The sequence below is a fragment of the Diaporthe citri genome, assembly GCF_014595645.1.
Source record: "Diaporthe citri strain NFHF-8-4 chromosome Unknown scaffold_2, whole genome shotgun sequence".
In the NCBI taxonomy this organism is placed as follows: domain Eukaryota; kingdom Fungi; phylum Ascomycota; class Sordariomycetes; order Diaporthales; family Diaporthaceae; genus Diaporthe; species Diaporthe citri.
This window is the reverse complement of record NW_025064847.1, coordinates 638,380-666,017: the sequence shown is the minus strand read 5'-3', so window position 1 is coordinate 666,017 and position 27,638 is coordinate 638,380. Positions and strand designations below refer to the sequence as shown.

At 55.4% G+C, this 27,638-nt stretch overlaps 7 protein-coding genes across 7 annotated transcripts; 3 read left to right on the top strand and 4 right to left on the bottom strand.

Annotated features, from left to right (window-relative positions):
• Window positions 1-2,022: 2,022 nt before the first annotated feature.
• On the bottom strand, window positions 2,023-3,315 carry INS49_005843 (uncharacterized protein; the record flags this gene model as incomplete). Its single annotated transcript, XM_043166620.1, has 3 exons — window positions 2,023-2,645; window positions 2,735-2,846; window positions 2,980-3,315. 3 exons carry the CDS (start codon window positions 3,313-3,315, stop codon window positions 2,023-2,025), a joined length of 1,071 nt encoding a protein of 356 aa, XP_043027764.1.
• A 3,879-nt stretch (window positions 3,316-7,194) lies between these two features.
• Window positions 7,195-8,087, top strand: INS49_005842 (uncharacterized protein; the record flags this gene model as incomplete). The annotated part of the gene is made up of 2 exons (XM_043166619.1): window positions 7,195-7,384; window positions 7,441-8,087. The coding sequence occupies 2 exons, from the start codon at window positions 7,195-7,197 to the stop codon at window positions 8,085-8,087; spliced, it is 837 nt and encodes a 278-aa protein (XP_043027763.1).
• A 1,910-nt stretch (window positions 8,088-9,997) lies between these two features.
• INS49_005841 (uncharacterized protein) lies at window positions 9,998-10,648 on the top strand (the record flags this gene model as incomplete). Its single annotated transcript, XM_043166618.1, has 2 exons — window positions 9,998-10,217; window positions 10,380-10,648. The coding sequence occupies 2 exons, from the start codon at window positions 9,998-10,000 to the stop codon at window positions 10,646-10,648; spliced, it is 489 nt and encodes a 162-aa protein (XP_043027762.1).
• A 993-nt stretch (window positions 10,649-11,641) lies between these two features.
• INS49_005840 (uncharacterized protein) lies at window positions 11,642-13,360 on the bottom strand (the record flags this gene model as incomplete). The annotated part of the gene is made up of 2 exons (XM_043166617.1): window positions 11,642-12,718; window positions 12,812-13,360. The coding sequence occupies 2 exons, from the start codon at window positions 13,358-13,360 to the stop codon at window positions 11,642-11,644; spliced, it is 1,626 nt and encodes a 541-aa protein (XP_043027761.1).
• A 1,152-nt stretch (window positions 13,361-14,512) lies between these two features.
• On the bottom strand, window positions 14,513-16,494 carry INS49_005839 (uncharacterized protein; the record flags this gene model as incomplete). The annotated part of the gene is made up of 4 exons (XM_043166616.1): window positions 14,513-15,340; window positions 15,408-15,895; window positions 15,990-16,025; window positions 16,164-16,494. 4 exons carry the CDS (start codon window positions 16,492-16,494, stop codon window positions 14,513-14,515), a joined length of 1,683 nt encoding a protein of 560 aa, XP_043027760.1.
• A 1,620-nt stretch (window positions 16,495-18,114) lies between these two features.
• On the top strand, window positions 18,115-20,798 carry INS49_005838 (uncharacterized protein; the record flags this gene model as incomplete). The annotated part of the gene is made up of 7 exons (XM_043166615.1): window positions 18,115-18,164; window positions 18,560-18,663; window positions 18,747-18,935; window positions 19,098-19,140; window positions 19,195-19,376; window positions 19,435-19,675; window positions 19,760-20,798. 7 exons carry the CDS (start codon window positions 18,115-18,117, stop codon window positions 20,796-20,798), a joined length of 1,848 nt encoding a protein of 615 aa, XP_043027759.1.
• Window positions 20,799-23,854: 3,056 nt separating this feature from the next.
• Window positions 23,855-26,339, bottom strand: INS49_005837 (uncharacterized protein; the record flags this gene model as incomplete). The annotated part of the gene is made up of 3 exons (XM_043166614.1): window positions 23,855-24,334; window positions 24,440-24,918; window positions 24,980-26,339. 3 exons carry the CDS (start codon window positions 26,337-26,339, stop codon window positions 23,855-23,857), a joined length of 2,319 nt encoding a protein of 772 aa, XP_043027758.1.
• Between the last annotated feature and the right edge of the window lie 1,299 nt (window positions 26,340-27,638).

Genomic DNA, 27,638 nt, shown 5'->3' with positions numbered 1-27,638 from the left:
TTGAACTGTTCGATATCGGGGAATTAAGGAAAAGAAAAAGAAAAGTAAAGAAATGCACCGAGAAGGACCGCTTCTACTGTAGTTACACACGGCGTGGCCGAGGCCGTGTCGTACACACACTGCTAATGACGGAGCAACGTTTCTGCTCTCTGGTCGCATGCTGAAGAAGCGGTGACGCGTCATCCCGACTCCTTTTGGTGAATGCCAAGTACCTAGCTGTGCGCAAGTGGTTGGCAACGGTTGAAGATGAAATACCGAGGATTCCTGCGGCCAAGCGCTTGTTTTCATGCACCAAGCCCACGCTGTGGAACGGGCTTTGGTTTCTTTTTGAGGGAAGAACGTGACCGGGTCGATGAGTGGTCAATTGATTGCATTCGATTCCGAGTGGTGCCAGCCACTGGCGGTGACTGAAAGTGGGCTCACTCGCTCAGCAGATAAAAGAATTGCAAATGTGTTTTCGTAACAGTTTGAACTCTCGTGACCTTTAGGAGCGAGTCTATTTACGAACAAGGTTTGTAAGCGGCTTTCTCAGCGACGAACGGCTTGTTGGGTGAATTCCTAGGCTGGCTATGTAGCAATGGCCATGCAGAAAACCATGTTGTGTAACCAGGACCCCCACTAGAATGCACAAGACTGGTCATGAAGCTAGCCTTTGTTTTACGCGTATTTGAAATGCCCGCGTATAACTGACCGGTATGCACTCCTAACAGGATAGAAAAATGACAGATCCACCATGTCTTACCTTCACCTCGGCAAGAATTGCCACAGACAAGTAAAAGCAAGTTCTGTTGGGAGTAATATCAGTTACCACGAAATAGTTGCATGTACCTCAGACTTTCTCGGCCATTGCAACGTTTCTGTCTCGGACCTCGACCCGTAGGCATTCGATTTATGACAGGATTGGACGCTGGAAATTCTCATGCGAGGGACTTCGGGCCATGTCTCAATGCAGAAAATGATAGGCGTCACGGGAAGCTGCATCATGGATCGCCTCGGAGTGGTCAGCACCAATTTGCGGCTAGATGCACCTCGGGGACGTCAGACCATGCCGTGTCACCTTACACAGGGCATGCCGGCGGGCGATCCTCCCGAAGGCTGGTTGAACACCTCGGCCCCCGGGCTCTATAACATCAAGCCACACGGTGGCCGAGCCGCAAGGAGCTTATCTCCGAAGCGCGGAGACTCTGTGTACTTGGATCCTACGGGTCCACGGGGTCCTGCAAGGGGAATGATATATATGCACGAGGCTTACATAGCGGGCGGGAGACGAGGTCTCGCACCCCTGTGTGTGCAACCGGTGGCGAGATAACATATCGAATTGACCTTTGACACCCATGACTATGCACGGTGATGACTTCCACAAGGTACGGAAAGGCATCCGTTCAGCCGTAAAACGCCCCTCTCGAAGTATGCAGCCTATTCCAGATTCCCAACTGCAAGAAGCCTGCGTCCGGATCAGGCGAGACGAGAGTAGCCGCTGACCTGATGCACGTCGGCTAGCTTGCAATACCGAGGTCGCAAAGGTCCGTCTGTATCATGCAGCTCACATCATGCATGGCAGTTATCTCTAGCCCTTGCTGCAGCTAGGAAGGAGGAGGAAGATACTGAAGCTGTAGCTGGAGCCTAGATGATGGTAATTAAGTCTTCTCCATGCAAATTCTTCTGAGGGCGGCACTCAGTGAAGACATGGATAAATCAGTACTCAGACGAACATTCCTGGAGATTTTGAATCCATCTTCAGTCTATCTCACTGGACAAGAGAATTCACGTCGCTTTTCAAACAATTACAAGCGTTGAGCATGGGGTCGACAACATGTACAGAGATGTTTGAAATGGATCAATTTAGCTATTAGACTCGAATGTGATAGGAAAAGAGAAAACAGACAACAAGAACCTCCAAAGCAGATGAGGAGCTTGAAAGAGAAAAAAAAAAAAAAAAAAAAAAAAAAAAAAAAAAAAAAAAAAAAAAACAGAGTGGCCAGCCACTTTCATATTGAATGCAGACAAAAGCACTCACAGGCTTTAAACGCCTTCCGAAAACGCACCACCCCCTGCTCCAATATCCACCTGCATAGCATCACCAAGCCCACACACCTCAAACAGCTTGACCGGTGTGATCCCATCAGGCGTGCCGACAACGCCATGGTTCTTAAGCCGCAGCAGCGTGTCCCTGATAGCAGCATAAGCCGGCGCAAGCGTGGCAAAGGAAAAGATCATGATCCTGAACCCCATCTCGCGCGCCTCCTCGACCGTGATGAGCGGGCTGTGCCCGTTCTCGACCGAGTTGAGCAGCAGCGGCCACGGCGCCAGCTCCCGGACGGCCGCGGCCGCCTGCTCCTTGGACCGGAAGCCCTCGAGCAGGCCGACGTCGGCGCCCGCGTCCCGCGCCTCCTTCAGGCGCCCCACGCACTCGTCGTAGCCCAGGGACTGCAGCGCGTCGGTGCGCGCGATGAGCACAAAGTCCGACTTGAGGCGGCGCTTGGCCGCCACGGCCGCCCGGATGCGCGTCATGTACTCCTCGCGCGGGACGACCTTCTTGCCCGACAGGTGGCCGCAGCGCTTGGTCAGGATCTGGTCCTCCAGGTGGGCGCCGGCGACGCCCGAGCGGATGTAGTGTTCCACTGTTCGGGCGACCATGATTGGGCCTGGGGGACAGGTTGTATTGTCAGTTTTGTTCGAGGGTGGGGAGGGGAGGAGGGGGATGGGTGTGGAGTTCTCTGAATTGTATACGTACCACCGTAGCCAGTGTCCATGTCGGCAATTAGAGGGGGGCCAAAGGGGTCGAGGTTGGCTATCATGTCTGCGTTGTCCCTCATGTCGGCAAGCTGGGCGATAGCGAGGTCTGGCTGGCCGAGGCGAGATGCTGTTGTGCCAGCACCGGTCTATTGTAAAAGCCACGGGTCAGCACAAGTAAATCTAGCTATTGTGTATTGTGTCCAGTTGATGAGGCTTGGAGAATAGTAAAGCAAGACTTCTCACCATGTACAAGGACTTGAATCCAAGGTCAATAGCTGTCCGTGCAGACAGTCCATCATAGACTCCGGGGCACACGACAAGCTCGTCTGTGTTCTCCAAGAGATGACGGAGCTTCTTTGCTCCTGTGAAGGGCTCATCATGGGAAATGGACGGGACCTCCTCAACTTTGATGTGAGCAGGTGCGTTGCTATTGAGTTTCAGCCAAGTTGTCGTCGAGATGGATGAAGACCTCGAGGACGGGACTGCGTAGAGTGGTCCGTCTGGGCTTGGGGTTTCTGACAGGTCACCTGGGAGGTGCTTGGTGACAAGCTTGATTTCTTCGATAGCAGCGGGCGCCATGGCGTAGCAAATAACAAATATTGAAGGGGTGTTCTGTATCTTTTGATGAGTTCCAAAGGATGATGAGACTGATGTGCAGGAAGCGAGTGTTTGTCGACCGACCTCATCAGTGCGAGCGCGTTACTTTATACCTTTTCTGCTGCCATATTCAAGGCGGACGCATCTCCGGAAAACCTCATTTCCCATACCCCTTGCCAACCCTCGTGTCTTCTCTTTCCATTTCCGTCCCTCGCGTCTCAACTTTGGCCTCCGTGTCCCGCGTGGAGGGCAGCCAAGATACCGGCAATACTCCTCGATACCAGGCCCGCGATACCGCAGCCAAGATGTGATGTCTCATCGGCACGACGCACTTATGGTCAAGATCACCGAGTCGATAATCAAATAACACAGCAACTCGTCGTCGTCGTGATGGTGTGGGGAGCGCGCCGTCTCGGACACCCGGGCGCGAGATTGCGGCGTCGCCACCACCAGAGCTTTGATGATGCAGAGGCGCCCGCCAAGGGTCCAAGGTTGCAGCCATGTCAGCGACGGCTCGATGTCATACAGAGATGCTGTTGTCAGAGTCGCGATGGGTTGAGGGAGCCAACTTCTTGCTCACACACATCGGGGAAGCGGGCCACAGATCTTTCTCGCCAGCTGTTGGTCTCTCGTGCATATCGTTGGCCATCTCAGCCGGCCACTTCTCCATTTGGGGTCTTGGCGAGTCTTGGTGCGGTTGATGCAGTAAGACGTTGAGAGCATGGACGCAGAGACAAGCATGGACACAAGCTTTGCATTATGCTTGTCTTCGGCTGTGGGTCCAGCAAGCAAGATAGCCTAGTCACGTACATGGTACTTGCATACTCTAGCCCCCCCTGCATCCGCCTATCACGGCTATTGTGCAATTTTCTACGCCATACTCGCCACAACAGGGGCGGAGGATAGCAACAAGGAGATTGTGTCACGTAGGAACATCACCAATAGGACTTTCGGACTAAGTGATACCGACAGGAGACGCTGAGGAAAAGGAGGGTGCCATTAATTATACCAAGCCTCGTATACTCTTCTAACTCGAATACTTGCGCCACGCAGGTTTTGGAAACTAGTTGTTGGGCATTCCCATCTATTCTACTCCTCATTCAGCTACGCCTCAATCAGAAGCAATCTGACTCGAGTAAGACGGGCTGGTGTTACACAAATGACAGGCGCCTTAGAGATGCGCGTTGTGCGGAGCGTAGGACGGAGCATAAGACCGTGAGTCGAAATGAGTCCAGCAGCACAAGACGCGGCCCAGGTGCATGTGACAAATCTTCCAGACGAGGGCATCCTATCATTACTGAAAGTAACGACCCGTGACTCCGGGCTTTGCTCCACGCCCACCGGAGAATAGGACTCTAGATTCCGCATCCGGGGGCCCAAGCCTCGTCCTGAGTGGCTCCGGGCTATGTTCATCAGCATCCACACTGGAAAAATAAAAGTACTGAGGATTCAAGATCGACGGGCCATTCATACGACGTTACAGCTCTTCACCTCTGTAAGCCAATCATACAGGCGCCGGCCTCTGAAACGTCCCGAGGTGGCTGTCATTTGACACAATACGGCCTCGCATTGTTTGTGGAGCTTGGCTAGGAGCTGGGTTCCGCCCAATTACCCCGTAATGCCCCGAGCCTTGCCTACTCGAGGGATTTCAAATCAAAGTGCACCATGTGCGCAACAGGAAACACTGTGAAGAGCTTTTCAAGCCACAATTGTTGGGCTAATCCTATTTGTATGGCCACATTGAATCCTATTGTCCAGCCCATACGACTCCCAGGTTGAAATCCTGTGCACAATCCTCAGCAACATTATTCCGCCGCTCAGAATGCAACTCCCGAACTCTCATGAAAGTGGCATTGCCAGCGGAGTGGAACACATGGCCTTTCCCGCCGCGGAACGCCAGGACGGCAAATGGCTGGGCGGAACTTGGCATCGTCAACATCGGCATCGAGCCGCTGAGGACCGATCGAGCTCGGCATTGGCAAGGGGCCCAGACAGCTCTAATCTCTGATTTCCGTGTCAGATGCATGGGACCAAAATCCGACGTAGGCCAAAAAGGAACTGCCAAGGGGTAGTCGCCAAGTGCCAAGTGCGTATTGTAGACGAGGCTGAAATTCGAAGCTCCAATGGGGACGTGAATGTTACATTTTCGGCAGAATGGGCTTAACGGCGCTGCCGGATGAAGTAGGGCCCAAGCACTGATGGCTTGCGCATAAATCCGCCCGGGGCAGGCCGCGAGCGGCTGCATATGCGCATCGTATCTTGATATGCACTGCAGGCCCGTGGGAGGCAACTGAGGGAATAAAATGTCTCCACCCACTCAGCGTGGGGGCGCTTCTACCTCTGGGCCGCGTCGAGGGCGGCCGCGGGTCACGGGGCAGGCACACTCGTTCCTTCGTGCTCATTCACATTCGCATTGGTTCGCATTTACTTGCACACATACATCTCACTTTGAGTATTCACCACCGGAGCAAACCACCGCGCTCAGGAGATGGTCATGAGGACGACATGGAGCCGGCCGACTGAGGGCTAGGTTAGGTACACTGCATGAACGGCTCAAGGGCTGGCTTTTACACGTGCTTCCCCTGACTCGGTGAAGACATCGGCGAGACTCGATGGGGGCCAAGAGGCTGTTGTCACGCCAAGGCTGAGCCAAGGTCGTCGCCCGTTGCTCCGGATGGCAGCCCAGTGAGTCCAAGTCGTCACCGCCAAGGCCGTCCTCCTGGCACTCCCGTTGGCGGGCAGGGCGGGAGCTCCCGAGTCTACTTCCCCCAGGTGTCAGGTCTGTATTGGGCTAGAAGGTTCTGTCGTGCCTCGATCTACTCTCATCCGGACTCCGAAGATGCGCCAGCGGGCCAAGTCCCGATAGCTTGCTTGTTTTTCTTTTGTGCGTTCGCCCCATCCCCACGTGGGTTGGTCAGCCGTGCTGCCTGCTGTCGATCACCGATGGAGGCTCACTGTCTGCGGCGCCGCCTCCCCAGAGTGTACAACCCTAGTATCTTGGTTCATCGTGTTCGGGTAGACAGGCTCCATCTCTGGCGTCGACGATCAGCTGACGCGAGGTCCTTTCGGCCGGGGCATTCCAAAGCCCGACGGTCACGTCCTTCCCAAGCGTCTGAGGCCCGTCGCACAACCTCGGGTCAAGATATGCACGACAGACATGGAGGGAGCCGTGTTTTGTCATCCCCCACCAGTCTAACTTGGCGGGATGGATGTACATCATAATTTCCTCTCTTGCCAGCTCCGCATTCGTCTACTGCTATCCAAGCTTGGGCTCCTTTTCTCGCGACCCGCTCTCACAATCCTCGGCGTCTATGGCCAAGGCAGAAGCGACTGGGCGCGAGGGCTCGCAGACGCCCCTTGGCGCGTCTAAGTACGTGACATGTCACCCTCCCTGGCAGGAGATGGATCAGTTGAGACGGCATCAAGAGGACGGAATATCTGTCGCCCAACAGGCTGATCTTTGCGACGACGACCCTGACTCGCTTTTCTCGCTCTGATAGCCCAAATTGTGTCACACCCGGCCGAGATCACCATCAATCGGTCCCTTTTGATTCTTCTCTTCCTTGCTCCCATGTCCGCCTAAGGCATGTATGGTCAGCAAAGCCAAGGCTGTGGCTGCCGCGTCTACTTGTCTAGCGTCCACGACATTATCCGCCTGGAATGTGCCAAGGGACCGACCATCGGACATGGGGCCTGCCTCCGCCGTGATCCGCGAAGATGTTGAAGTTCAGGCCGAAGAAATACCGATGTGAAAGACGGTCTCCGAGGTCTCAGCATCCCCCAGCATCATCTTCTCTCGGGAGCCAGCTCCAAGACCCAAGAGGAGTGACGGTACGCACACGCAGCTTTATCAATTTCAAGATGAGCAAAATCGTCGAGAATCAACAGCAGGAAGCGAGCGAGAATGGACAGTATGAGCCTAAAGCCGACTCGGGCCTCTCCTATTCTATGAGGCGGCGATTGGACGACATTGTCGACCTCAGCCTTGCCAATGTTCCACTCCTGGCCTGCTGTTTCATCACCGGCCTGCTGGACACGACCATGTTCCAAGGTGAGAATAAGTGAGACCTGAGTCTCTAAATCCTACTAATATGCCTTCTTCCATAGCATACGGCACCTTCGTCTCCATGCAGACAGGCAACACAATCTTCCTCGCCCTCGGCGCCTCCAACCAGAACATCAAGCCCTACGACTGGGCCCGCTCGCTCGTCTCGATAGGCTGCTTCGCCATCGGCGCCGTCTTCTTCAGCCGCCTGCACAAGCACCTCGCGCCGCGGCCCACGCAGCGCGGCGTCCTCGCCCTGGGCTTCTTCATCCAGGCGGCGTGCGTGTGCGCCTCGGCCGCGCTGGCCGAGGCAGGCGCCGTCAACCAGCGGCAGGTGGAAGGGGAGCACACCGACTGGCGCGAGATCGCGCCCATCGCCCTCCTGAGCTTCCAGGCCGCGGGCCAGATCGTCGCCAGCCGCGTCCTGGGCGTGAACGAGATCCCCACCGTCGTCATCACCAGTCTCATGTGCGACCTCATGTCCGACCCGAGGCTCCTGGCGAGGCCTGTGTTTACGGGCAACCGCAAGAGGAACAACAGGGTCGGCGGGTTCGTGCTGACGCTGGTTGGGAGCATCATTGGGGGGTGGATGCTGAAGGCCACCCGGCAGGTGCAGCCTGTCCTGTGGCTTGTCTTTGCGATCAAGTTTGTCATCAGCATTGGGTGGGTCGTTTGGAAGGGACAGGACCCTAAGGGAGAGGATGTTTGAGTCTGGTCATAGCAGAATTAGCTCAGTAAATATGTGAAGAGAGAGCAGGGCATCGCAGGCCACGGCGGTGGACGATGGGATTGATACACGGGAAGCAACACATATCTGGACGGACGGGTCGTGGGAAGTAAACCGTAGTCAGACGCAGTATACATACTAGACTTCATTCCCATCAGGAGCATAACAAATATTACTGATCTCTTCACTTCTGAAAATAATCATCCCAACAAACTGTTGGATTCAAGTATCACTCCTTTGCTTCATGGCGCTGTCTGCACCGCAGAGCAGACTTCTAGGGTGCCCACGTTCAGCTGGCTGAGTACAGCGTTCATATCATGTAGAAAATAGAAGATTTTGTATGTGGCTCCTCTAACCTCTTGTCTCTTTTCTGATAACCTCCCTTCATAGCCACCCATCCGCCATTCCAAGCTCTGCATTGCAATATCCATCGCCTTTGATTACCTATCCAGCTTCAAGCGCGTATTACGTCCCCTCCGTACATTTATTCAAATCTTCTCTAGATTCCGCATGAGTGGCTTTCTCGGCGGACATAGCGCTCCATTTTAAATTGCAGATCCTGAGGTCTGAGATCCTTCCAAGTTGCCTATACACAATAGCGGGCACCACTATCAGTGCTCTTGCATCTCCACAGAGCACGATGAAACCTCAACTTTGTGTCGATCAATCTCACAGCCCATCAAGATGTGTCTGCCATGAAAACTTTCGCAAGTGTTTGGAGGTGGGCCGGTTAGTGATAATATATCTAATCTTCTCATGTTTGCAAAAAGCAGATTTTCAAGCAAAAGGAAGAGAGACCATAGCATTGTCACAGGGGTCCCGTCGGAATTGCATGCATCAATGCCCCAGAAAGGCTTTGGAAGCCTTCACACTATCCATGCGTCGAAGCCAAAGTTGGCGCGAGATCAAATCCTTTCTTTTCCTGAAGTATCCTACCAGCTCCGAGTCCTGTGTCTCGTTCATTGGCAGTTGCAGTGATCACAATCGATCTCGTCTTCAATCATGAACTTCTTCGTCAAGCATACTGTAAAGGCGTGCAGGGCTCAACGCATCGACTTCAGACCATTATCCAAATGAGATTGGCAGCTAATTCGTCTCCGAGGTCCTCTAGTATGGTCTTTTCCGGCGCTCCCTTTCACTCGGCCCACTACCGGCCTTCTTCCATTCACCAGGTTCCAACATTGCCCAATTCAGCAGGATTGCCGTGATGAAAGTCCTTTATGCTTTCCAAATCGCGGCACGGCTCAGGAAGCCTAGAAGTGTTCCTCTTTCCTAGATTCCCTTATCCTCCAGGCCCGAAACACGAGACGCAAGGATACCACAACGGGGTCTCTCCGCGCCATCAAAGGAAGAATCATTTTGATATATGAATACGGGACTCGATCCTCCGATGCCTCACAATTTCCACAGTTCCACCAAATGCTGTAAGGTCCTTCGGAACTGTTACTTCTTGTTTCAATCAGAACTGGTGTTACAGAATACGTTCAGCTTTGACTACCATTATTATGGCCGTCCCTGCCGAAAACTCTTTCAATTTCAGGGACTCGAGTGGAACGATTCAGCGTCTATGCCCGGCGAGGATATCAGGACATATGCTTAGCCCTAGTAAAGTAAGCGAAGCGTTGCGCCCGCCTTGAACCACACCCACCCCAGCTGCCCCCTCCCCGCCTCCCGCTTCCTCCCTCGCCTACAAGTAATTAAGTGAGCCCTGAGCTCCGATGCTACATCGTTTGAGAAGCTCGAAAAACACTGACGAATGGTAATCTCATTGGCAGTGGCCCATCGAATACACAATCGATTATCTCGTCGAACAAAATTGGCACAACCAAAGATGCGTTGTCTGTGGAAGAGTGGGTGCTTCCAGAAGAAAGAATGGGCTTGTGTGCCGGCACATGGCATGCGTGGATGATTTCCACAACTTTGCGGACTACGCGGAACTAGACCTGGTTGAGATCGGGGAGGCCGGCCAGCTGGGCAAGGGCGTCTTCGCGAAGGAAGACATCCCCAAGTACCAGTTGCTTGGCGAGTACCTGGGGGAGCTCGTGCCAGCAGATTGGTACGTGGACGCCACTGATTCATACATTTTCACCATCGAGGGCGAATTCGTCATCAGTAAGTCTCCCAGCGCCGCCCCGTTCCTAGGTGTGCTTGCGAGGTTCCCTCCCAGCTGAAGCACGTGTGGGAGGCTTCAACCCAACTCCGGGGGCCCGAGGCCACACAAATCACTAGTTATTGTAGTCCAAGAATCAACACACGGCTAACGCCCACCAACAGCGGCAAAGGACTATGGCAACTGGACGCGGTTCGTCAACCACCACTGCGACCCAAACGTAAGCGCCGCCGTAGGCATGTACGGGCACAGGCGGTCCGTCATATTCAGAGCGAACAGGGACATCGCCGCGGGCGAGCAGCTCTGCATCCACTACGGCGAGAACTACTTCAGCAATCTGGGGATAAACTGCAGCTGCGATGCCAACGCCGCGCCCCACCAGCCCGTCGGTAATGGCGATCCTTTCCCCTGGCCGCCGCCGACATGGTATTAAGGCGGCCTTGGTTCAGGCTTATGGAGAGATCAATGTGCGAAACCATGAAAGGACTCGGAATAGAGGATCTGTATCCGCCTAGCTTCCTCACTCGGATCTCACGAGTGCCTTAGATGGACTGGGGAAGAATGTATCAGCAACTTGGAGGATGTGGTCGAGGATCGTGTTTGTTTCCCGAGGAGCATGCCGTCGTCTTGCGGGTGTGCACCTATGATGCGGCACTGTGGACTCTGTCAGTTTTCTATATACGCCATCGTCCCTATTGAAGGATTTCTTTTGTCTGGTCATAGCATTAGAACTGTCAATCCGGACTGAAGGGTATTCATAATTCAGGAGAATCAGAATAAAAAACGTACTGAAACGTGCCGCCTGATAATTATTGGTCCCGTTATACATCCAGATCTCATGTCAAAAACCAGCCTCCTACACCTGGCATTATTTCCTAACGTGAGTACACGTTCCTGATTGAAAATATGTTAGGGAGGGGTTATAGATGATAGATTCCCTTCTAAAGACAAAAGGAGACGAAAAGGAGAAAGAGGGTGAGAAAGTGAAAGAAGAGACGGGGGCAAAATGGTCGAGACTAACGTGCTAAAGTCCCTCATCGGCGTGGGCCCTCTCAGAATTTCCCATTGGGGACATATTTCATAAACACGTCTCATGAAGTCATACGGCTAGGATCAACGGCTCAGCGGCACAGCCTTGGAGTGAGTGAAGTGGTCTTCCATTGAGTCTATCTCTGCCAGAAGGAAACACGAAAATTGAACAAGGGAACCCAATTTGAACGCCTTGTGCCCACCAGGACCATAAAATCTCGAGGTGGCGGAGGGTATGATAAAAGCACATGAAACCCATTTGACCGACCGGCTTGCCCGTCCAAAAACGCCAGGAAAGCAGTCAAGTAGAAGCTTACTAACACCCGAACCGGATGTAGTCACTCGTAAATGGGTTCAAAGATCACCACTTACAACCCCGAGCCACTCATTGCTTCACTCACTCACTTGTTCGTGTTCCCCCAGATGCCCCCATCCTAATCCTCTCCCTCGCAGCATCGACCACTTCGCGGCTCAACGTCACAGCACTGCCGTCATCCTGCCTAGGCATACTCCCTTGCGCATTATTATCGCCCACAGAGAGCTCGCCTTCATCTTCCCTTTCTTGCTCCCTGGCCCGGACGACCTCCCACCGCCGCAGCGGCCCGCTCATGCCCACCCACAGGTCGGTGGGCAGGTACTCGCCGACCTCGGAGCGGAATGCCTCGCGGTCCCGCCAGTCCGACTCGATCATCTTGTCGACCTGTTCTTTAGCCTTGCGCCACACGGCCTGGATCTTCTCGTCGACGGCGCGGCGCCGCTCTACCTCGAGGATCAGGCTATCGTACGCGCTCGCGTACCCCTCGTAGAAGTCCCGTAGCGACTCCATCTCTGCGAGCCGCGCCACGATACCCTCCTTCTCGGCCTCCCAGCGCTCGGCGAATTCGGTCTCGGCCGCGATGTAGCCCGAGAGCCGCGACCCGATGTCTTCAAGGACATGAAAGGCCTGCGTGACGGCCGCGTAGCCTGACCTGATGTGGTCCGCCTGGTCCTTGAGCTGGACAAACTCGACCTCCATCTGCTGCATCTCCACGTTTAGGTCGGCGACGACCTCTTCCACCTCAGGGGAGTCTTGCATAACCACCTGGACAATCTCGGCCTTTTCCTCCGGGTCGAGGTCTGCGACGTTGGTTTCCTGCTCGGCAATGACGCCTGATATTGACACGGCGTCGGCACCGCCGCTGTCCTCGGCTGCCTTGCGTCGCGCGAGGGCGGTGCCGCCTTCTGTGATGCGCACGGCGGTGACGCACATGTCGAAGTGGTGTGTGAGGGAGGCTAGGTGTTCGGCCATCGAATGGGAGTGGTCTGTCAGGGCGGCCAGGAGGTCCAAGATTGGAGGGTTTGGGGGGTGTTGACTGATCGAGTCAGCAGGCGACTTGGACGGTGTGGGCGAGGCGGACGAGTTGAGGATCTTGGCGATGGCGCGGAGGTCGTCGTCGAAGCGGAAGAGGTCGCCGTCGAAGGAGGTTTGCGTGGCCTGTGACATACATCAATGATAAGAATGGCTGTACTGGTAGGATGGATGGCGCAAGGGTCGGGAGAGTCAGTCGGAAAAGGGGGCAATGCATACCTGTAATTCGGCAATGCTGGCTTTCAGAGCCTCGCGCATGCCGTGGACCTGGTTCTCGTCGACAAAGTCCAACAGGTTCTTCGGTTCCTCGCCAGCCGGTCTGAAAAGAGCGTCGACAGTTGTATTCCTCAGCATGTCCATGGTGGTCTCCAGCTTTCCGTTTGCGACGTCGAGGGTCTTGATGATGTGCTTGAACTCCTTCTTGCCGGCATCGTACGTCCTTATCATGCTCCGCCGTACCTTGTTGAGTAGCCTCCTCTGCTCTGTGATCCCTTTGGTGAGAAACGCAGTCTGGGCGCGGAGGATGACGGATTCCTCGTGGAGCTGGCGAGCATGGCTTGTCAGGTCGTTGGCGCGGAGGACGAGCGTCATGGATGAGAGGGCACGCTTGGCGGCGAGGAGGTATTCGACGAGGACTTCGACAGGGATGGATGCGGCGGAAGAGACATCTTGACCATGCTGCTCAATTTGGTCGTCTGGGCCGGCGGCGTGGAGCGAGGAGCCATGTCGAGAGTTTGCAGGCGACGACGAGGCTGAGCTCGCCGCCATTTTGGACGATGCGATCTGCGATCTAAGCGGACTGGATTGAAACCTCCACTGCCTTTCGTCCCCTGAGAATGGTAATTGATAGCAACAACGACTGCGTGGGCTGCACTGTCCAGCAGTCTGGTCACATCTTTGGTGATGTTGGTGGTCGGAGAAGAATGGAGGATGAAATCAGGCAGGAGAAAAGAACAATGGATTGAAGAGCAGGTCGTCCCGTAGGCAGAGAGAGCTACAGGCAGGCCCGGGCGCAGGCACAGGCGGAGCTCAGCTTCCCATGTGATGTCACGATAAGATAAGCCCAGCTGCCGAGCGCTAAGACGGTTAATGGAAAAGGTACGTACAGCCCGTACCACGGTACTGAGCAGCAGCAGTGAGACAGACACGCGGCATGCGACACAGAGCCTATCTCAAGACATCACCACGTAGTCTACATATTCACATAGTCGAGATCCTTTCCCACGTTGTAAGAACCCTGTCCGCACGTGTCTGTCTGTCTACCCGTCTTGCATGCCTGACTGACCCTGGGCGGGCGCGAGTGAGCACCCGGATGGTCTCTGCAGATTGATGCTGCATTCCAGCCGGTCCGATACCCCAGGGTATATCTCGGTCCCGAGTCATACATGAAACAGTCAAAGACCAATGTATTGACCAGGGCCAGGGTTCGTTGGCGTCGGCTGCTCTACTGAGATCACCAACGAACAAGACGTGTTGATCCGGTTCGACAGCCGACGCGTGAGAGCTAGTTGACCTCGCCAGCTCATCTCGAGACGCAGCTGCAGTGCATACTGCCAGTTGCACTCAATTGAGAACAGAACCACAAAGTAAATGGTCCTCTCACGCTCGCTGGGCAATCTTTTCCTTTGTCGCGCTCCTCAGCCGCTTTGCAGTCGCGAGCCGATGAATGAACCGCCGTCCGAGACCTCCATTCCGGAAGCGGACAGCTCGTGCACAGCGGCACCTGGACAACTCCAGCAAGCGATCGGACTGATCTCATGCCCAGGGCCTAGTCGGGCTTTTCCAAGCCGCAAAGTTTTGCGTGCGCGTGAATTGACAGCACGGCGCACTCATAACACAGTGCCAGGTCGTTGATACGGGCATTGTGTCTGGGAGGCGTCAGAAATGCCTCGAACACTCAGAGTCGCGAAACGGGATGGGCTAGGTACCCGATTTTGCGCCAACAGAGCCACACTCAACCACCTCGTGTTCCTCTGATGCTAACTCCCTGGGGATAAACCGGGCCCTGACACCAGTAAGCATGGCCATGAAGTAATACGGGATCTCCTCCTCAGGCGGCATGGTGACCTCGACCTCAAAGTTCGCAACCAGCGCAGGCACAATCTTGGAGACCAACATCTCAGCGAGGTGCCTACCAGGGCAGGTCCGCGCGCCCCCACCCCAGATGAGATTATACCGCTCCATGGCTCTGGTCTTCTCCTCGTCACCGTCGCCGTCATCATCATCACCGCCAAGCCACCGCTCCGGTCTAAAGACGTCCGCGTCATCTCCGAAGATGTCCCGGCTGCGGTGCAGGGACACCGGGTTGCAGCCGACGGTCGTGCCGGGCGGGATGGCCAGCCCGTGGACGACCATGCCGTTGCTCGGCACCCTCCGCGGCAGTGCCATGCCGATCACGGGATGGAGCCGCTGGGCCTCCCTGATGCTCGCCTGAGTGAGCCGGAGGCGCACCGCGTCGTCGTAAGCGAAGGGCTCCGAACGCAAGGGCACCACCTCGCGCGCGACGTGCTGCTGGGCCTCGGGGTGGGTGCCGAGCATCGCAAAGGTTGAGATCAGCGTCGAGGTCATGGTCTCGTGGCCAGCGCCGAAGTTGGTGATGGCCATGCGCCGGAGGTACGGCAGCTTGAACTCGTCGGGCCGGTCCTGGTGCAGCTGGATCAGGTCGGCCGTGATATCCCTGCGGTTGTCGCCCCGGGACTTGCCGCGCAGGACTGCCCGCACCCGCGAGCTGATCTTCTTCTGCACGGCCTTGTCTGCGGTGTCAGCAGGGCCAAAAGTGCCCACAGACTCTCGTACGGAGGATCTATATACTCACAGGGAAGAAAGGCTTGAAACCCTCCTTGGGGGTGTGGTAGGTCACGCCCCAGAGAACGGAGAAGGCTCGGCCAAAGTGTCTGGATAGCGGCTCGATGATAACGGCGAGGGGGAAGAGGCCGAATACGCTCTTCCGCCTCCAGCCCATGTAGGCGTGCTTGCCAGAGGCGCCGTCCGACTTCTCGGCCAGGTAGCCGGGCGACCACGACAGGCTGACGGCGCCGAGGCACTCGACGGTGATGATGTGCATCCACTCCTTCAGGTCCACCTCGGCCCCGTCCAGCGCCCGCAGCTGGTCAATGACCCGGAGCAGGACGGCGTCGACGGCGGCCTCGTAGCGCTTGACATTGTTGGTGTGGTAAATGGGGCCGATCAGACGCCTCTGCAGGCGGTAGCGCTTCATGTCGCGCTCGGCAAGGAGGTCGAGCGTGTCGGGCGACTGGATGCCGAGGCGCGCGTCGAGCTTGGGCTTGAGCAGCTCCGTGGCCACTGCAGCAGGGGCGGTGTTAGACATGACATGAGCAGCCCCCGACCTGGCGGCGCCGGGGCCAGTGGAAGCGAATGCCGAGGTGGTATCACGTACAGTAAAAGGATGACTTGTCATAGCCATTGGTTGGGCCTGGTCGAGATTCAGTTTGTGATAGTGAAGGAGACTCTCGAGACCAGGGATAGACAGGCCGTGCCTGACAGGTGTGCAGGCATGGCAAGCCACTGCAAAGCAATAAAATGCAAAGTAATACAATGGCAGGTGGCTTACTGTAGATCAACCTGAAGGCATCCTTGGTGTTGAACCAGACCTCGTTGGGGCCAACCCGGACAGCCGGGCCATACTCAGTGTGCAGCGTCTTGCCCAGCTGGAGCATGCGGCCGTTTCGGACATGGTAGGCGAGCCAGCAGTTGGTGACGCCGGCAAGTTTGGGGCCTGGAATGCGAGACAAGGGGTGCAAGAAGAGACGGTAAACCGCTACAGCCAGGAGAAGAGCAGTGCCGAGGACGAAGCCGCCGAGGGACAGCCGTGCGATCAAGCCGGCAGCGTGAGAGACCCAGCAGAAGACGACAATAACCTGGGGTGGCATTCGCATGGGCATTGACGGTGGTGACATCGAAATCGGCTTCGGCTTCGGTATTGCCCGCCCTCTCGCCCTGCCAAGGATTATGTCGAACTGCTGGTGGGGAGCACAGGGAGGTCGACGATCTGATCACCGACCAAGCTCAGATTTGATCACACAGATCACGGCGGGACTGAGGCTACAGTGGCGTCAACAAACAATCACACAAAATTCTAATGACAATGCCGATACTGGCAGACCGGGAAATCACCAGCAGACAAAACCCTGTTGAGAATCAGTTGGCAGCGTGTCGATCGGATCGGTTCCGTGGTCCCCTCGCATGTCACCCAACCCGATGTGCGTGTTTGTGTGTGTGTGTGTGTGTGTGTGCACGCACGCCCACTCGCAAAACCGCCCCCTTTCCGATCCACCACTCCTGCACTCGTACCGTCCCCGCCCGGATAACGATCCCGCAAGGTCAAAGAGCTTCGTGTCGAGGAAATGACGTCTCGGTTTGTCTGTGCATCTGGCCAGATACAAAAGAATAAGGGTCACGGTGTGACGAATTTGGGGTGGGTGAAATGCAGGAAATTTTAAGCCAAAGACGTCGCGTGCAGCTTGGAGCTGGTTGGCCGTCTACGCAAAGTCTACTGTGGTAGCTGCCCATCCTTGAGCCACGGGCTGCTGACTCATCAACCTTCAGACGAAATTGGTCGTCGGTTGAACCCTCCAACGCAAATCATCGTGGGTACGCGTGCTGCCGTAGTGCGCTCACACCGGAGTCGCATTCCGGTCCTCTTCTCGGCCGAAGATGAGCCAGGATCTTCATTTGACCTTTGCCCTCATTCAGGGACCTTTTGGATTTAATGATATGGTCCAAATCCAACTCAAAGGTGATCATCACTTACCACTCACCCCTTCTCAATGGACTGCCGTCTGCCATCCGATGTTGCCGATTTCGATGTCGTGCCTCCTCCACTCTCACGCAATACTGTCACATTGAACTAGCTGTGACCCAAAATGACATGTCACAGCCGGGATGCATCTGCAAGCGAGAAGGAGAGATAGCACGTCTCGTTCTTGATCCATTAATCCGCAGTCATGACCTGACTTGACCTGACCTGGTTACCGGTATGGATTTTCGGATATTCCACCCTCGTGCGCAATTACCACAGTACATCGCGCACACGATTCAACCACCGACATACCGACATACTTACTCAAACAAGACCCGGCCCACACATCGCTTAAGCCCATATCTAATGTATCAGTCTCTATCCGGCCCCATAGCCGCACTCGCATGTCCAGATCTGGCCTCCATGCCAGCCATGATACAACCGTTGGTGGCACTATTTCCAGCCCTGCAAAGATGGATGTCTTGGCCAGGTGGAGACGGTGCCTTGCTGAGGCTCTCCAGGCCTCAATCTGAGATCCCATCTGTGTTGGCATAGTGCCATGTGTTGCTATTTACATCGCGTTTGACAGGCCTCGAGGTTGGCAGCTGTGTTTCAGACAGATTCCCATCCTGCAGCAAGCATGTAGAATCGAGCGCGCTCATGCTCAAAGCGGCAGCTTCATGATCAAGCTGCAGCCAGCCGCAGGCATCAAGGGCTCAGAAATGAGGCCGGGCAACCTCTTCTCCACGCGGTGGTTCCCGCCATGCTGATTCGTGTGGGCACCCGTGTGCACCGCGCCTTCAACCCGAAACCGTGAGTCTGCACCGGGATCACCAACCCACGTGGGGCCCACGCCCACCCCCATCGAGTCATGGATGCCGCCCTCTGCGAATGCAGGAACTGCTCCGAAATGCGACCACGCCTTTTCCCACCACCACCTCGCATCCGGCCAAGGGGTCCGCGACGGCACCCGGACTGCTGCATGGCCCACTTCCAATGGGCCATGTCTTGCACCAGCCCGCCGCCCTACCACAGCACCACCCATCCCTTCCGTCCCTCGAGTCCGGTCCAATCTCGTCATTCCTTCCCCCGTCCTAACCTTCCTGCTTCCTTTATACTCGCGGGGCCTTGGGTCCTCCGGAACACTATGGTACGGCCGCCACCGGATGACAATATCGTGGAATGGGAGCCTTTCAGCTTCCCGACAGCGTCCTGGGCGATGCTATCGGATGCCTAATCTACTCGTTCCTGTGCCTGATCGCCAACAGCCTCCTGGTCTGGCTGATCTGGACGCACAATGAGAGGAAGACTTGTACGTCGACGCCGAGGTCCAGCACACAAACAAGCTGGAATTGTTCTAGCTCGTTCGCCACCATTCGACTAACAACAAATCAGACATCGCCTTCATCGCATACTTCACTCTCATCGCCACCTACTCGAGTATTATCCAGCAGCTCTATGACTACATCTTCTGGAGGGACGTCATGGTCGCGCAGTACTACTATGGCAAGGACCATGCAGATGACGCCGAGGTGCAATACCAGAAGGGCATCTTCGGCCTCAAGTTGGTTCTCTCATATATCCGTGCGTGTTTTCCACCCTCTCTCCTTCTCACCTCATCCGTGACATCCTGTCCCTCTGCGCGATCCATCATGAGAGAGACCAGCGCAGCTTTCGCGGTCTTCCACCGCCAGCCAGTACTCAGGCCTAAAGACATCTTCTCAACTAACACACCACGATGAGCAGGCATCTTCGCCTTCACGGTGGAATCAACTTTGGTTTTCTTTTTGTAAGTACACTCTGAACTCATGACTTTGTGTGCTCCTACTAACCAAGACGCAAGTTCCTTTTCCTTGACGGCAACCGTCTATGGCTGGTGGGCAAAGAAGCCAAAAGCCCTACGAATATTATCCATTACGGGCCGGATCGTCCCAATCACCCTGGCAGTGATAATGATCATATTGCTCCAGCTTGACTTCACTCATGCGGACTTCATGGTCTACATGGCCATAGCAAATGCGCAATGTACGTGTCTGTGTATTGAAGACGGGCAGAATTGTATAACTGACCACCATCCATATAGTCTTGCTCAGTCTTGTGGGAGCATGTATATTCCTGCTCATGATTCTCTTCAAGTACATGCAGACGCGCCGGCTACTGAAAACATGGGATGGGGTCCAGTACGGAAAGGGGGGGACATCAACTGCTACATCAGGGATGAGAAGCCTCCGGAGCCGGGCCAACTCAAATAGGAACAGGCCGACCAACGGTTCATTCGACAACTGGCTCGTCATCCGTCTCTCAATAGCTTTTGTGATGCTATGGTAGGTCTTTGCTCCACATCAGCATCTTATCTCCTGGCCGCCTCTCCTTCCACGATGTCTGAAGCACAACTGACCGCACCCCAGCGTATTCGAATACACCAATGTTGGGCCCAGGCTTACGGCAAAGGGCCACGTCGTAGAAAGCGCATACAAGCCCGAGCCCGACACATCACACAAACGGGCACTCTCCAGCGTCAGAGGCTACCTATCAGGGGTGTCGCCCAGCCTCCTCGCCTTCATAGTCTTCGGCACCACCAAGACGTTCCAGAAGAAGATGTACAGGGCCTTCGTGCCCAGGTTCCTCCGAAAGGGCAGCCGCGCAGATGACGACGACGACATGTTCAGGTGCCGGACCCCGGCCCAGCTGCCCTCGTCGAGATACAGCAGCACCGTCCGGGCGTCCTCGACTACGCTGCCGCCGCCCCCGAGCACGGCCACCACGTACGTCAACTCGACGCGCTCCCTCTCGCACCAGGACTCGAGCCTCTCCATGCGCAAGCCCGAGCCGGCCGCGCTGCTCTCCACCATCCCGGACGAGCCCGACGACTTCGCCGAGGTTGACCCGCGGTTCCCGCGCCGCAGCCAGATCGGCATGGCGCTCAGCAAGTTACCCACGCCGCCGAGGGTGGACGACGGATACGGGTGTAGCGGGTCCTGGCAGGACAGCAGCAACAACGGCCCATACTCACCGAAAGCTCCCATCTACTCCAGCATCCGCAGCCACTCCCGCAACGAGAGCCTCCCGAGCCCCCGGCCCCACTCGCGCCACCACAGCTTCTCCAGGCCCACGAGCCGGTCCGTCGACCACGGGCAACCACCCCCTCCAACCACCCCTCGGCTGCCGACGCACTCGATCGAGCTGAGCCGCGGGCGCAGCCGGAGCCGCTCGAGGTCGAGGGTTAGGACGGGCGCCTTCTCCCGGGACGCGTCGCACGACAGCAGCAGCAGCAGGGTGCCGATGTCGCGGTTCAACAGCCTCGCGGGCGGCGGCGGCGGTAGTATCAGGGGCAGGACCGCCGCGGCGGAGACCATCATCGACGACGGGGCCAGCAGCGCCGGTGCTTCTATGACGACCATCTGGAGCGATTCGCCGCGGCGGGGCAGTAAGCATAGTAGGATATGATAAACTGTCGGGACTGGGTCGCACAGGGCCTTGTGTAATTCAGGGGCTGGCTTTGGGATGATTGTTTTAGCATGTACTCACCTTTTTAGTTAGACGTCAAATGCACGCAGACATTATTTTTCCTTTCTGTTACTCTTAACATTGACAAATAATGCTCAGCTGTAATCATAATATGAGCTTCGAGATGTGTTGGCACCACGAGGTCAGTTCTTCAAAGTAGAGAAACCTGACAAAGCTTTTGTCACAGGCGCCAAGTGTTCATTGTGCATTGTACTTTCTCAATTTGGGAAGCCAGCGAAGGCCTTTGCAGGACGTGGCTAAAGTACAATTAGACGCCAGGGTGGGCCATCCCCCAAGGTGGTCTCTCAAGAGGAAGTTTCCCTCCAGACTGCGGTCAGATCACCTACACCGGGCTTCGTGGTGCATAAGCCGTGGAGTTTGAAGCCCGAACCAGGGAAAACCCCCCAATACCGGGGGAGGTGGGGGGCATTCAAGTGACCGAAACTTGAGCCAGCAAAGCTCTCAAGCCTGCCACACGGGCCAGGCCAGGACTCTGGCAAGTACCTTGCGAAGGTAGGAATGCCTGAATACGAGGTGAAAGTGGTCCAAATATTATACCAACGGCCGATCAGTTGCTAGGTTCCCACAAATTGCAGACGGGTGTGCACATTCAAAGCAGCTGCACCGCCTTGCCTTGCCCGAATTGACATATGGTGTTGTACCTCGATATCTGAGATCTGTTGAAGACCAGTTGAAGCTGCCTTAATCTTTAGTCAAGTATTGTTTAGGTGAGCGAAGCTAGCCCGCGATATTCTGTACTACGCCTTTGGCACGAGTTTTTGTTAAAGCTGGTTTCTTGGTTGCTAAAGGGCTGTCACTCATACACATGCGTACATCCATCCATATTTCTTTTGGGAAGGTTGGGGGGGGGGGTTAGGCCTGGGATAGACAGCTTGGAGTTAACAAATAGACATGATTCATGACGAGCTCGGGGTCGGCCAAGAAAAAAGGCTGAGATACAACGTCTGTTTGCCAGAGTCTTGATCTCCTACTCTACATTCGTGTTATTCATAACGGATCTCATTCTATATGCAACGTTCAGTAATTAATGGCTTAGTCCACTTCGATATGAATAGACATAGGTGGTCTACATGTTTCGAGGGCCCATGGAGAAATCTAGAGTGAGTGCCAATTGCGAATCGAGGCTCTGCCATACTTCCAGTGTGGGTTGTCTTCATCTAAAGCACCATCATAATTACATCAACTAAGATATATTGCCGAACGTCGTCTTCCAGAGCGGCACGGGGACGTGGTGACGAGAACCTGGCTCCTGTGTATGTACTACTGCATGAGAGGTGATCGCCCCTCCAGAGAGAATACAACTAAATGGATCTTCTCTGTTGACATATTTAACGCAATATTGTCCTATTCCCACCCTATTGTTTCATGCAGCAGCGACTGTGCCAGAGCCGACAAGTCAACCCTGAACATGGCACCGAAGGCAATTAAAACGTGTTCAGCAAAGACTCAGTGCTTGAGAAACCTAGCGCAGAGAAGCCCAGGCCTCTCGTCCGTCTAATGCACAGAATGGGGTTCGGTCGTCCACGGTGATTTCAACGGTCTGTACTCACAGTTAGGAGGGCCCTTCGAAAGCAGCAATTTCCATGCTGATAGCAAGAGACCAGCACGGACAAATAGAGACTTATCACCTACGCGAACTGCCATGAAGAACATGTCCAACGAAAAGAAAAGAAAGGGAGGAGGAAAAGGAAATTAAGGTCACCAGAAGCATACACGTCACTGCCGTCATCATTTGATCTTGATGGCTGTACATATTCTGTAAATTCTCAATTTGATCTCGATATCGATACCTATAGCTTTTCCCAAGACCAGACCCCAATTCTATACCTAACTACCCAGTCACTTCGAAAACACAATCCGTTTCCCTTTCTGTCCGAAGCCGCTGCCGAACCTCGCCAATGTCCCTAGCAGAAAGAAAACAAGCAGGCTTGGAGCAACCAGTCTCGAGGAAGAACCTGCCATTGCTGGGCATTCCTTGCTCCATCCCTACCCAGTTCGGCGGCATCACGCGCGCTTGTCCCGAGGTTCCCGTGTCCACCTCATCTATCATGTCCGAGTCCCATCGTCTTCCCATCGTGTGCTTCCCAGGGCCTCGTCCGGCCAACCCATGCATAAGGAATCAACCAAAGAACAGAAGGCCTCCTTGACCAGAGACTCCTGGAAAGTAAGTGGGGATAAAGAACTCGACGAGACCGTGCAAACCCATCAACAAAGTCCACTCATGCAGTGAGGAGAGAATGTCAGAGTAAGAAGGACACGGGATGAATAGAGTTCTTGGAAGGGAAGACTGGTTGTGCATTAATTCTGCAGATACACACTGGTTGCGTCTGCCTTCCAAAAACCAAGTGAGCAAAAGCCGTCCCAACCAACCACACCATAAACCTGAAGCGGCGACACAGTGCTTGCTGGCTACACAGATGATGCCTCCCTCCGGCCCCGTCAAACCCTGTCACCAGAACCAACTGACACGCTATCAAAGCTGGATGGGCCCAGATGCAGCAAGCGATCGAGAGAGCAGAATGCGGCAATGAGGAAGAAAGCAAAACAGTTTGAAAAGCAACCCTAGGTATGATGACCATCCGGAACTCCGTTTTTTGTGGAACCGTTGCACCCCGACCTGAAAACCCCTCAGTATTATCCCTTTTTTCCTCTCCAAACAATTTCGACGCCCCACCCTTCGTATGCTCGGGGACCTCATTCATCATGCCATGATAGTGTTCGCTCGCTGCGATTGCCGTACGCCATGAAACCAGAAATATGCTGAAAGACAAGGTAGAAAGAAAGTGGTTGGTGTGAAGCCGATGCGTACAAACTTCGGCTGTCATGTCGCATCCCACCGGGGACTAGAGTGGTGGGATGCGTGAGGTGGATTGTGGCCGATGATGATGAGCCACTGGTCAACACGCACTGAGTGAGAAGGATCTCAGGCGGGTGTCGTGTAAGTGTACATGTGGATCCGCCATGGTTTTCAACCGCTAGTTGCCCCTAATAGCTGTCGCAGAATGAGCGTCGGGACCGGAGAATGGAAATCGATCGTGCATGTAACTCGCAAACTCATCTGGCGACGTACCGGTGAAGGGTTGGAACCCACCTACCATGGACGCCGGCGAGGCCGTTCGTCCGGTGGACTGGCCCATCACCGAAGGCGAGGATCGTGGCTGCCCGTTGGAGGCACTATCGGCCCGGACAATGGTGCTGCCAAGGGGTGAGACGTTGGGGGACGCCCCCACGGGAGGGAGCACGGCCGAGTGCTGGAAGTAGGGGTTTGGATCCGACGTTGCCCATTGTCGTTGAGATCCACGCCCGCGTGGCTGCGAGCCAAAAGCAAGAGGACTGCCGCTGTTGCTGGCCCCATTGCTGTTCAGCCCACGCGCCAGGGAATCATCGGCCCCATCGAATTTTCCGCCTCCCAATGTACCGTCCTTCATCTGTGGACTTGACTGCTTCGATCCAAACTGCATAAAAAAATAAATGTTAGTACTGAGGTCGTCGCTGATGGCGGTCCGGCGCCGGGGTTTGCTGAAGGAGCTCGAGAGCAGACATCATCCATGGGTACGTACAAAGCAGTATTTGTTGACAATTTCCTCGTATGATGACGACGCAATGCTCGTTGCCCCAGGAGACCCGGTGCCAGGAACGGCCGGCAGTGTGCTCTTTGCAGAGGCCGAGGTTTTGTTCGTCGCGGTGGGTTGTTGGTCCTGAGAGAGCGGTCTCCCCATGTTGGTTGTCGTCAAAGACGGGTTCTTACGGCGTGACTTCATTTGCAAGTCGTCCGGCTTGGTCATGGAATCCTTTGCGGCCTGCATCGCAGCTGTGAGGGACGCGCCAAAGTCGTATCTGTTGGAGAAGGCCTGCCCACTCGGAGCGGACAGCCGGTTGGACAGGTTGTCGCTCGGGATGTTAGTAGTGGACTTCGAGCTCTTCAGCCGCAGTGCAGGACCGGGCTCGCCCAGATACTCGTGGATCGACTGGTCGAAGTTGACCTTGGGGCTGTCACCAAAATCGTCGAAGCCCACAGGCATGGACTTGGGCCGTGGGGCTGTGGACGGGTTTGACCGGCGGTTGCTCCTGGGAAGGGAATGAGCAGGTCTGTTCGGCACCAATGGCACCCTTCTTGCCGTTCTGGGGCAACATCTTCTTGCGGAAGTCCACCTGGAAATTGGGACCATTGTTGTTGTCCCAATGTTCCTGGCCGTTGGCCATAAACTTGATAGCAAAGTACAAAGTCTTGGATTCCAAGTTTGCCAGATCAGCCAACTTGATGCTGAAGTTGAACCTGTCGTGTCCTTGCTCAGTCGTCCTGGGCGTGACCTCGGACACATACTCGCCGGTGACCTCGGATGTTGTCTTCCAGTAATCCAGGGTAAATCGACAGATAACGGACTTCTGGAAGGCGATGTTGGCCACGGCCACCGAACCAATCAGGAATTTGTGGTCATTGGAAAGCCACACTCGCTCTAGGCGTACTGGCTGAGCCTTTCGGGCAGGCGTCTCAGAGGGGAAGTTGTGGATCACCATCTCCCACTCGAACGGAGGCGATCGGGCACCGTGTTTGTCCTCGTTGCCGAAGGGATACTCAGTATCACTATCATAATTGTCGACTGGCGAGGAGCCTGCACTGACAGCGAGTGGGCGGTCGACTTGGAGGAAGTGGCGGACGTGCTCGAGGTGAGAGTCAAAGTGGACGGCCTTGGAGAAGGTAGGGGTGCCGGGCATGCTGGACGGCCGGCGGCGAGAGGCGGGTCGCAGGGCAGGACGCACAAGCTCGCCGGACTTCTTACGCAGCATTTGAGGCCTTGGAATGAGTTCGTCCTCTTCCTCCTCTTCCGAGTTTGTTACTGAAGCCTCGGCGGATTTAGACATGCCCACGTCTGGCATTGTCATGGACCTGTTGTGCGAAGTTCTGCGGGCATGAGCAAGGTCGTCCAACGAGCTTGCGCTAAAACTGTGATGCACCCCGTCGGCGATCTTCTCGGCTTGTGAGGGAAGAACAAGCAAGTCCCCGGACTCAACAACATCTTGTGTTTTGCTGGGAGAGCCCTCGCGATGTTGTGGGATCTGGCTGATGGCGTCGTGCAACTTCTTGAGGTTCTCGATGCGCCGACCGCGAAGTTGTGGTAGGTCGTCATCGTCGCTAGATGCTGACGACTCGGGTGGTGAGATAACGGCGCCGTTGGGCATGGTCTGGCCGTCAGTGACGGGAGGAGGTGACTGCCGGACGCTGTGATTGAGCATGCCCTTGAGGTCGGCCACGGTGGCCTCGGGCGAAGGTTGATTTATTGGGCCATGGCTGGCTCCCACCGCAGACGGTGTTCTCCGGTGCTTGGTCAAGTACGAAGCGGAGCGAGGGAGGACCGGACGAGAACCACCAGGCGATGCCTGCAGAGACGGGCGACGGCTGGTGTCTGGTGATGTGGGAGCTGACGAGGCAGGAGACTTGCTAGGGGGCGTGTAAGGCATCCCAGCGGCTGGGCTGTTGTACGGGAAGTTTCTGGTAGAATGTGAAAGAGGGTGAGACAGCACAAGCATCTGGGGAGGAATGCTTTGGTGTTACAGCTGATCGACGCAGCAAAGCGGATCTGGGCAGAAGAGAGGAGGGGTTAGTCAATAAATTTATTAGAATGCAAAAACGGCAATCCAGGATAGTGAGTAAAGGTCGGAAGAGTCGACGCCGACACTGGAGCATGCGGGTCGTGCACCATTTCAAGGCCGGACCAGTCGAGAGACCAGCCAGGACAGATCCAGAGTGATATTTGTTTGCAAGCCATGGACTGGAACATTCACTTACCAGGCAGTAAACGGACTGTCTCGGAAGGAGCGGGCGAAGTGAGAAGATGCACAGGCAATATTCCAGCAACTGAGCAGCCTTTCGGAAGTGGCGGTAAGACGTGGGATAACCGCAAGAATTACGGGCCAACTCGTCTCGATCGCCGATGGACGAGAGTTCGAGTTTGTGTGTGGTGATGTGTTGTGCGGATCACAAACGGGGCTTGGTGGAGAGCGAGCAATGGCGGGCGGGCTCGCTCTTGGGTCTCGTAGGGCAGGAAGAGGGCGACGTCGACGGCAGCAAAGTGGCGTTGACGATGAGGATGTCCTGATGGGTATCCTTTGCTCTTTCCTTCCTTTATTATGGTGCTAGGCTTTCTTTTCCGCCGCCTGTTCCCCGTGGCAGTCGTGGGTGGACGCAACAAGAAGTGGATTGCGACAGACAGATCGACGAGGACCAGGTGTGGGAGAGGCTGGCTCGTCCGTCGAGATGTTAGTCACGATGATTGACGCAACGGCGAGGCAGAGACATATAGATGATTCGGGATCGAGGGAGAAGAAGCCGTTTGCATCTATCTGGTTTGCCGGTCGGGCAAGCTGTGGATAGACGAGGAATGGGAGCCAAAGAGGTGCTGGGCTGGGACGGTACAGGTTGCTTGGAGAGCGTGGGTGGGTGCGGAAGCGGCCTGGTTTTGAATGGGCAGGAATGCTGGCGCGGGACGGGAGTTGTGTGTGTGTGTGTGTGTGTAGGGGTGGTGTGGGAGTGGGTGGGAGACGGTCTAGAGTAAAAGTAGGTAGACAGGCAAAAATTGGTGGTAGCGGTGGTGGTAGCGCTGAGGTAGCGTGGGGAGGGTGGTTGAAGCCAACAAAAAATGCTGTCAATCACCCACCACCAGGGGGAACAGCAAAGACCTTAGCATGGCATAGGCCTCGCACCAGAAAGCAGGCCGGTCCAGGCCAGCCAGCCAGGCCAGACCAGATGCACGGTAATCG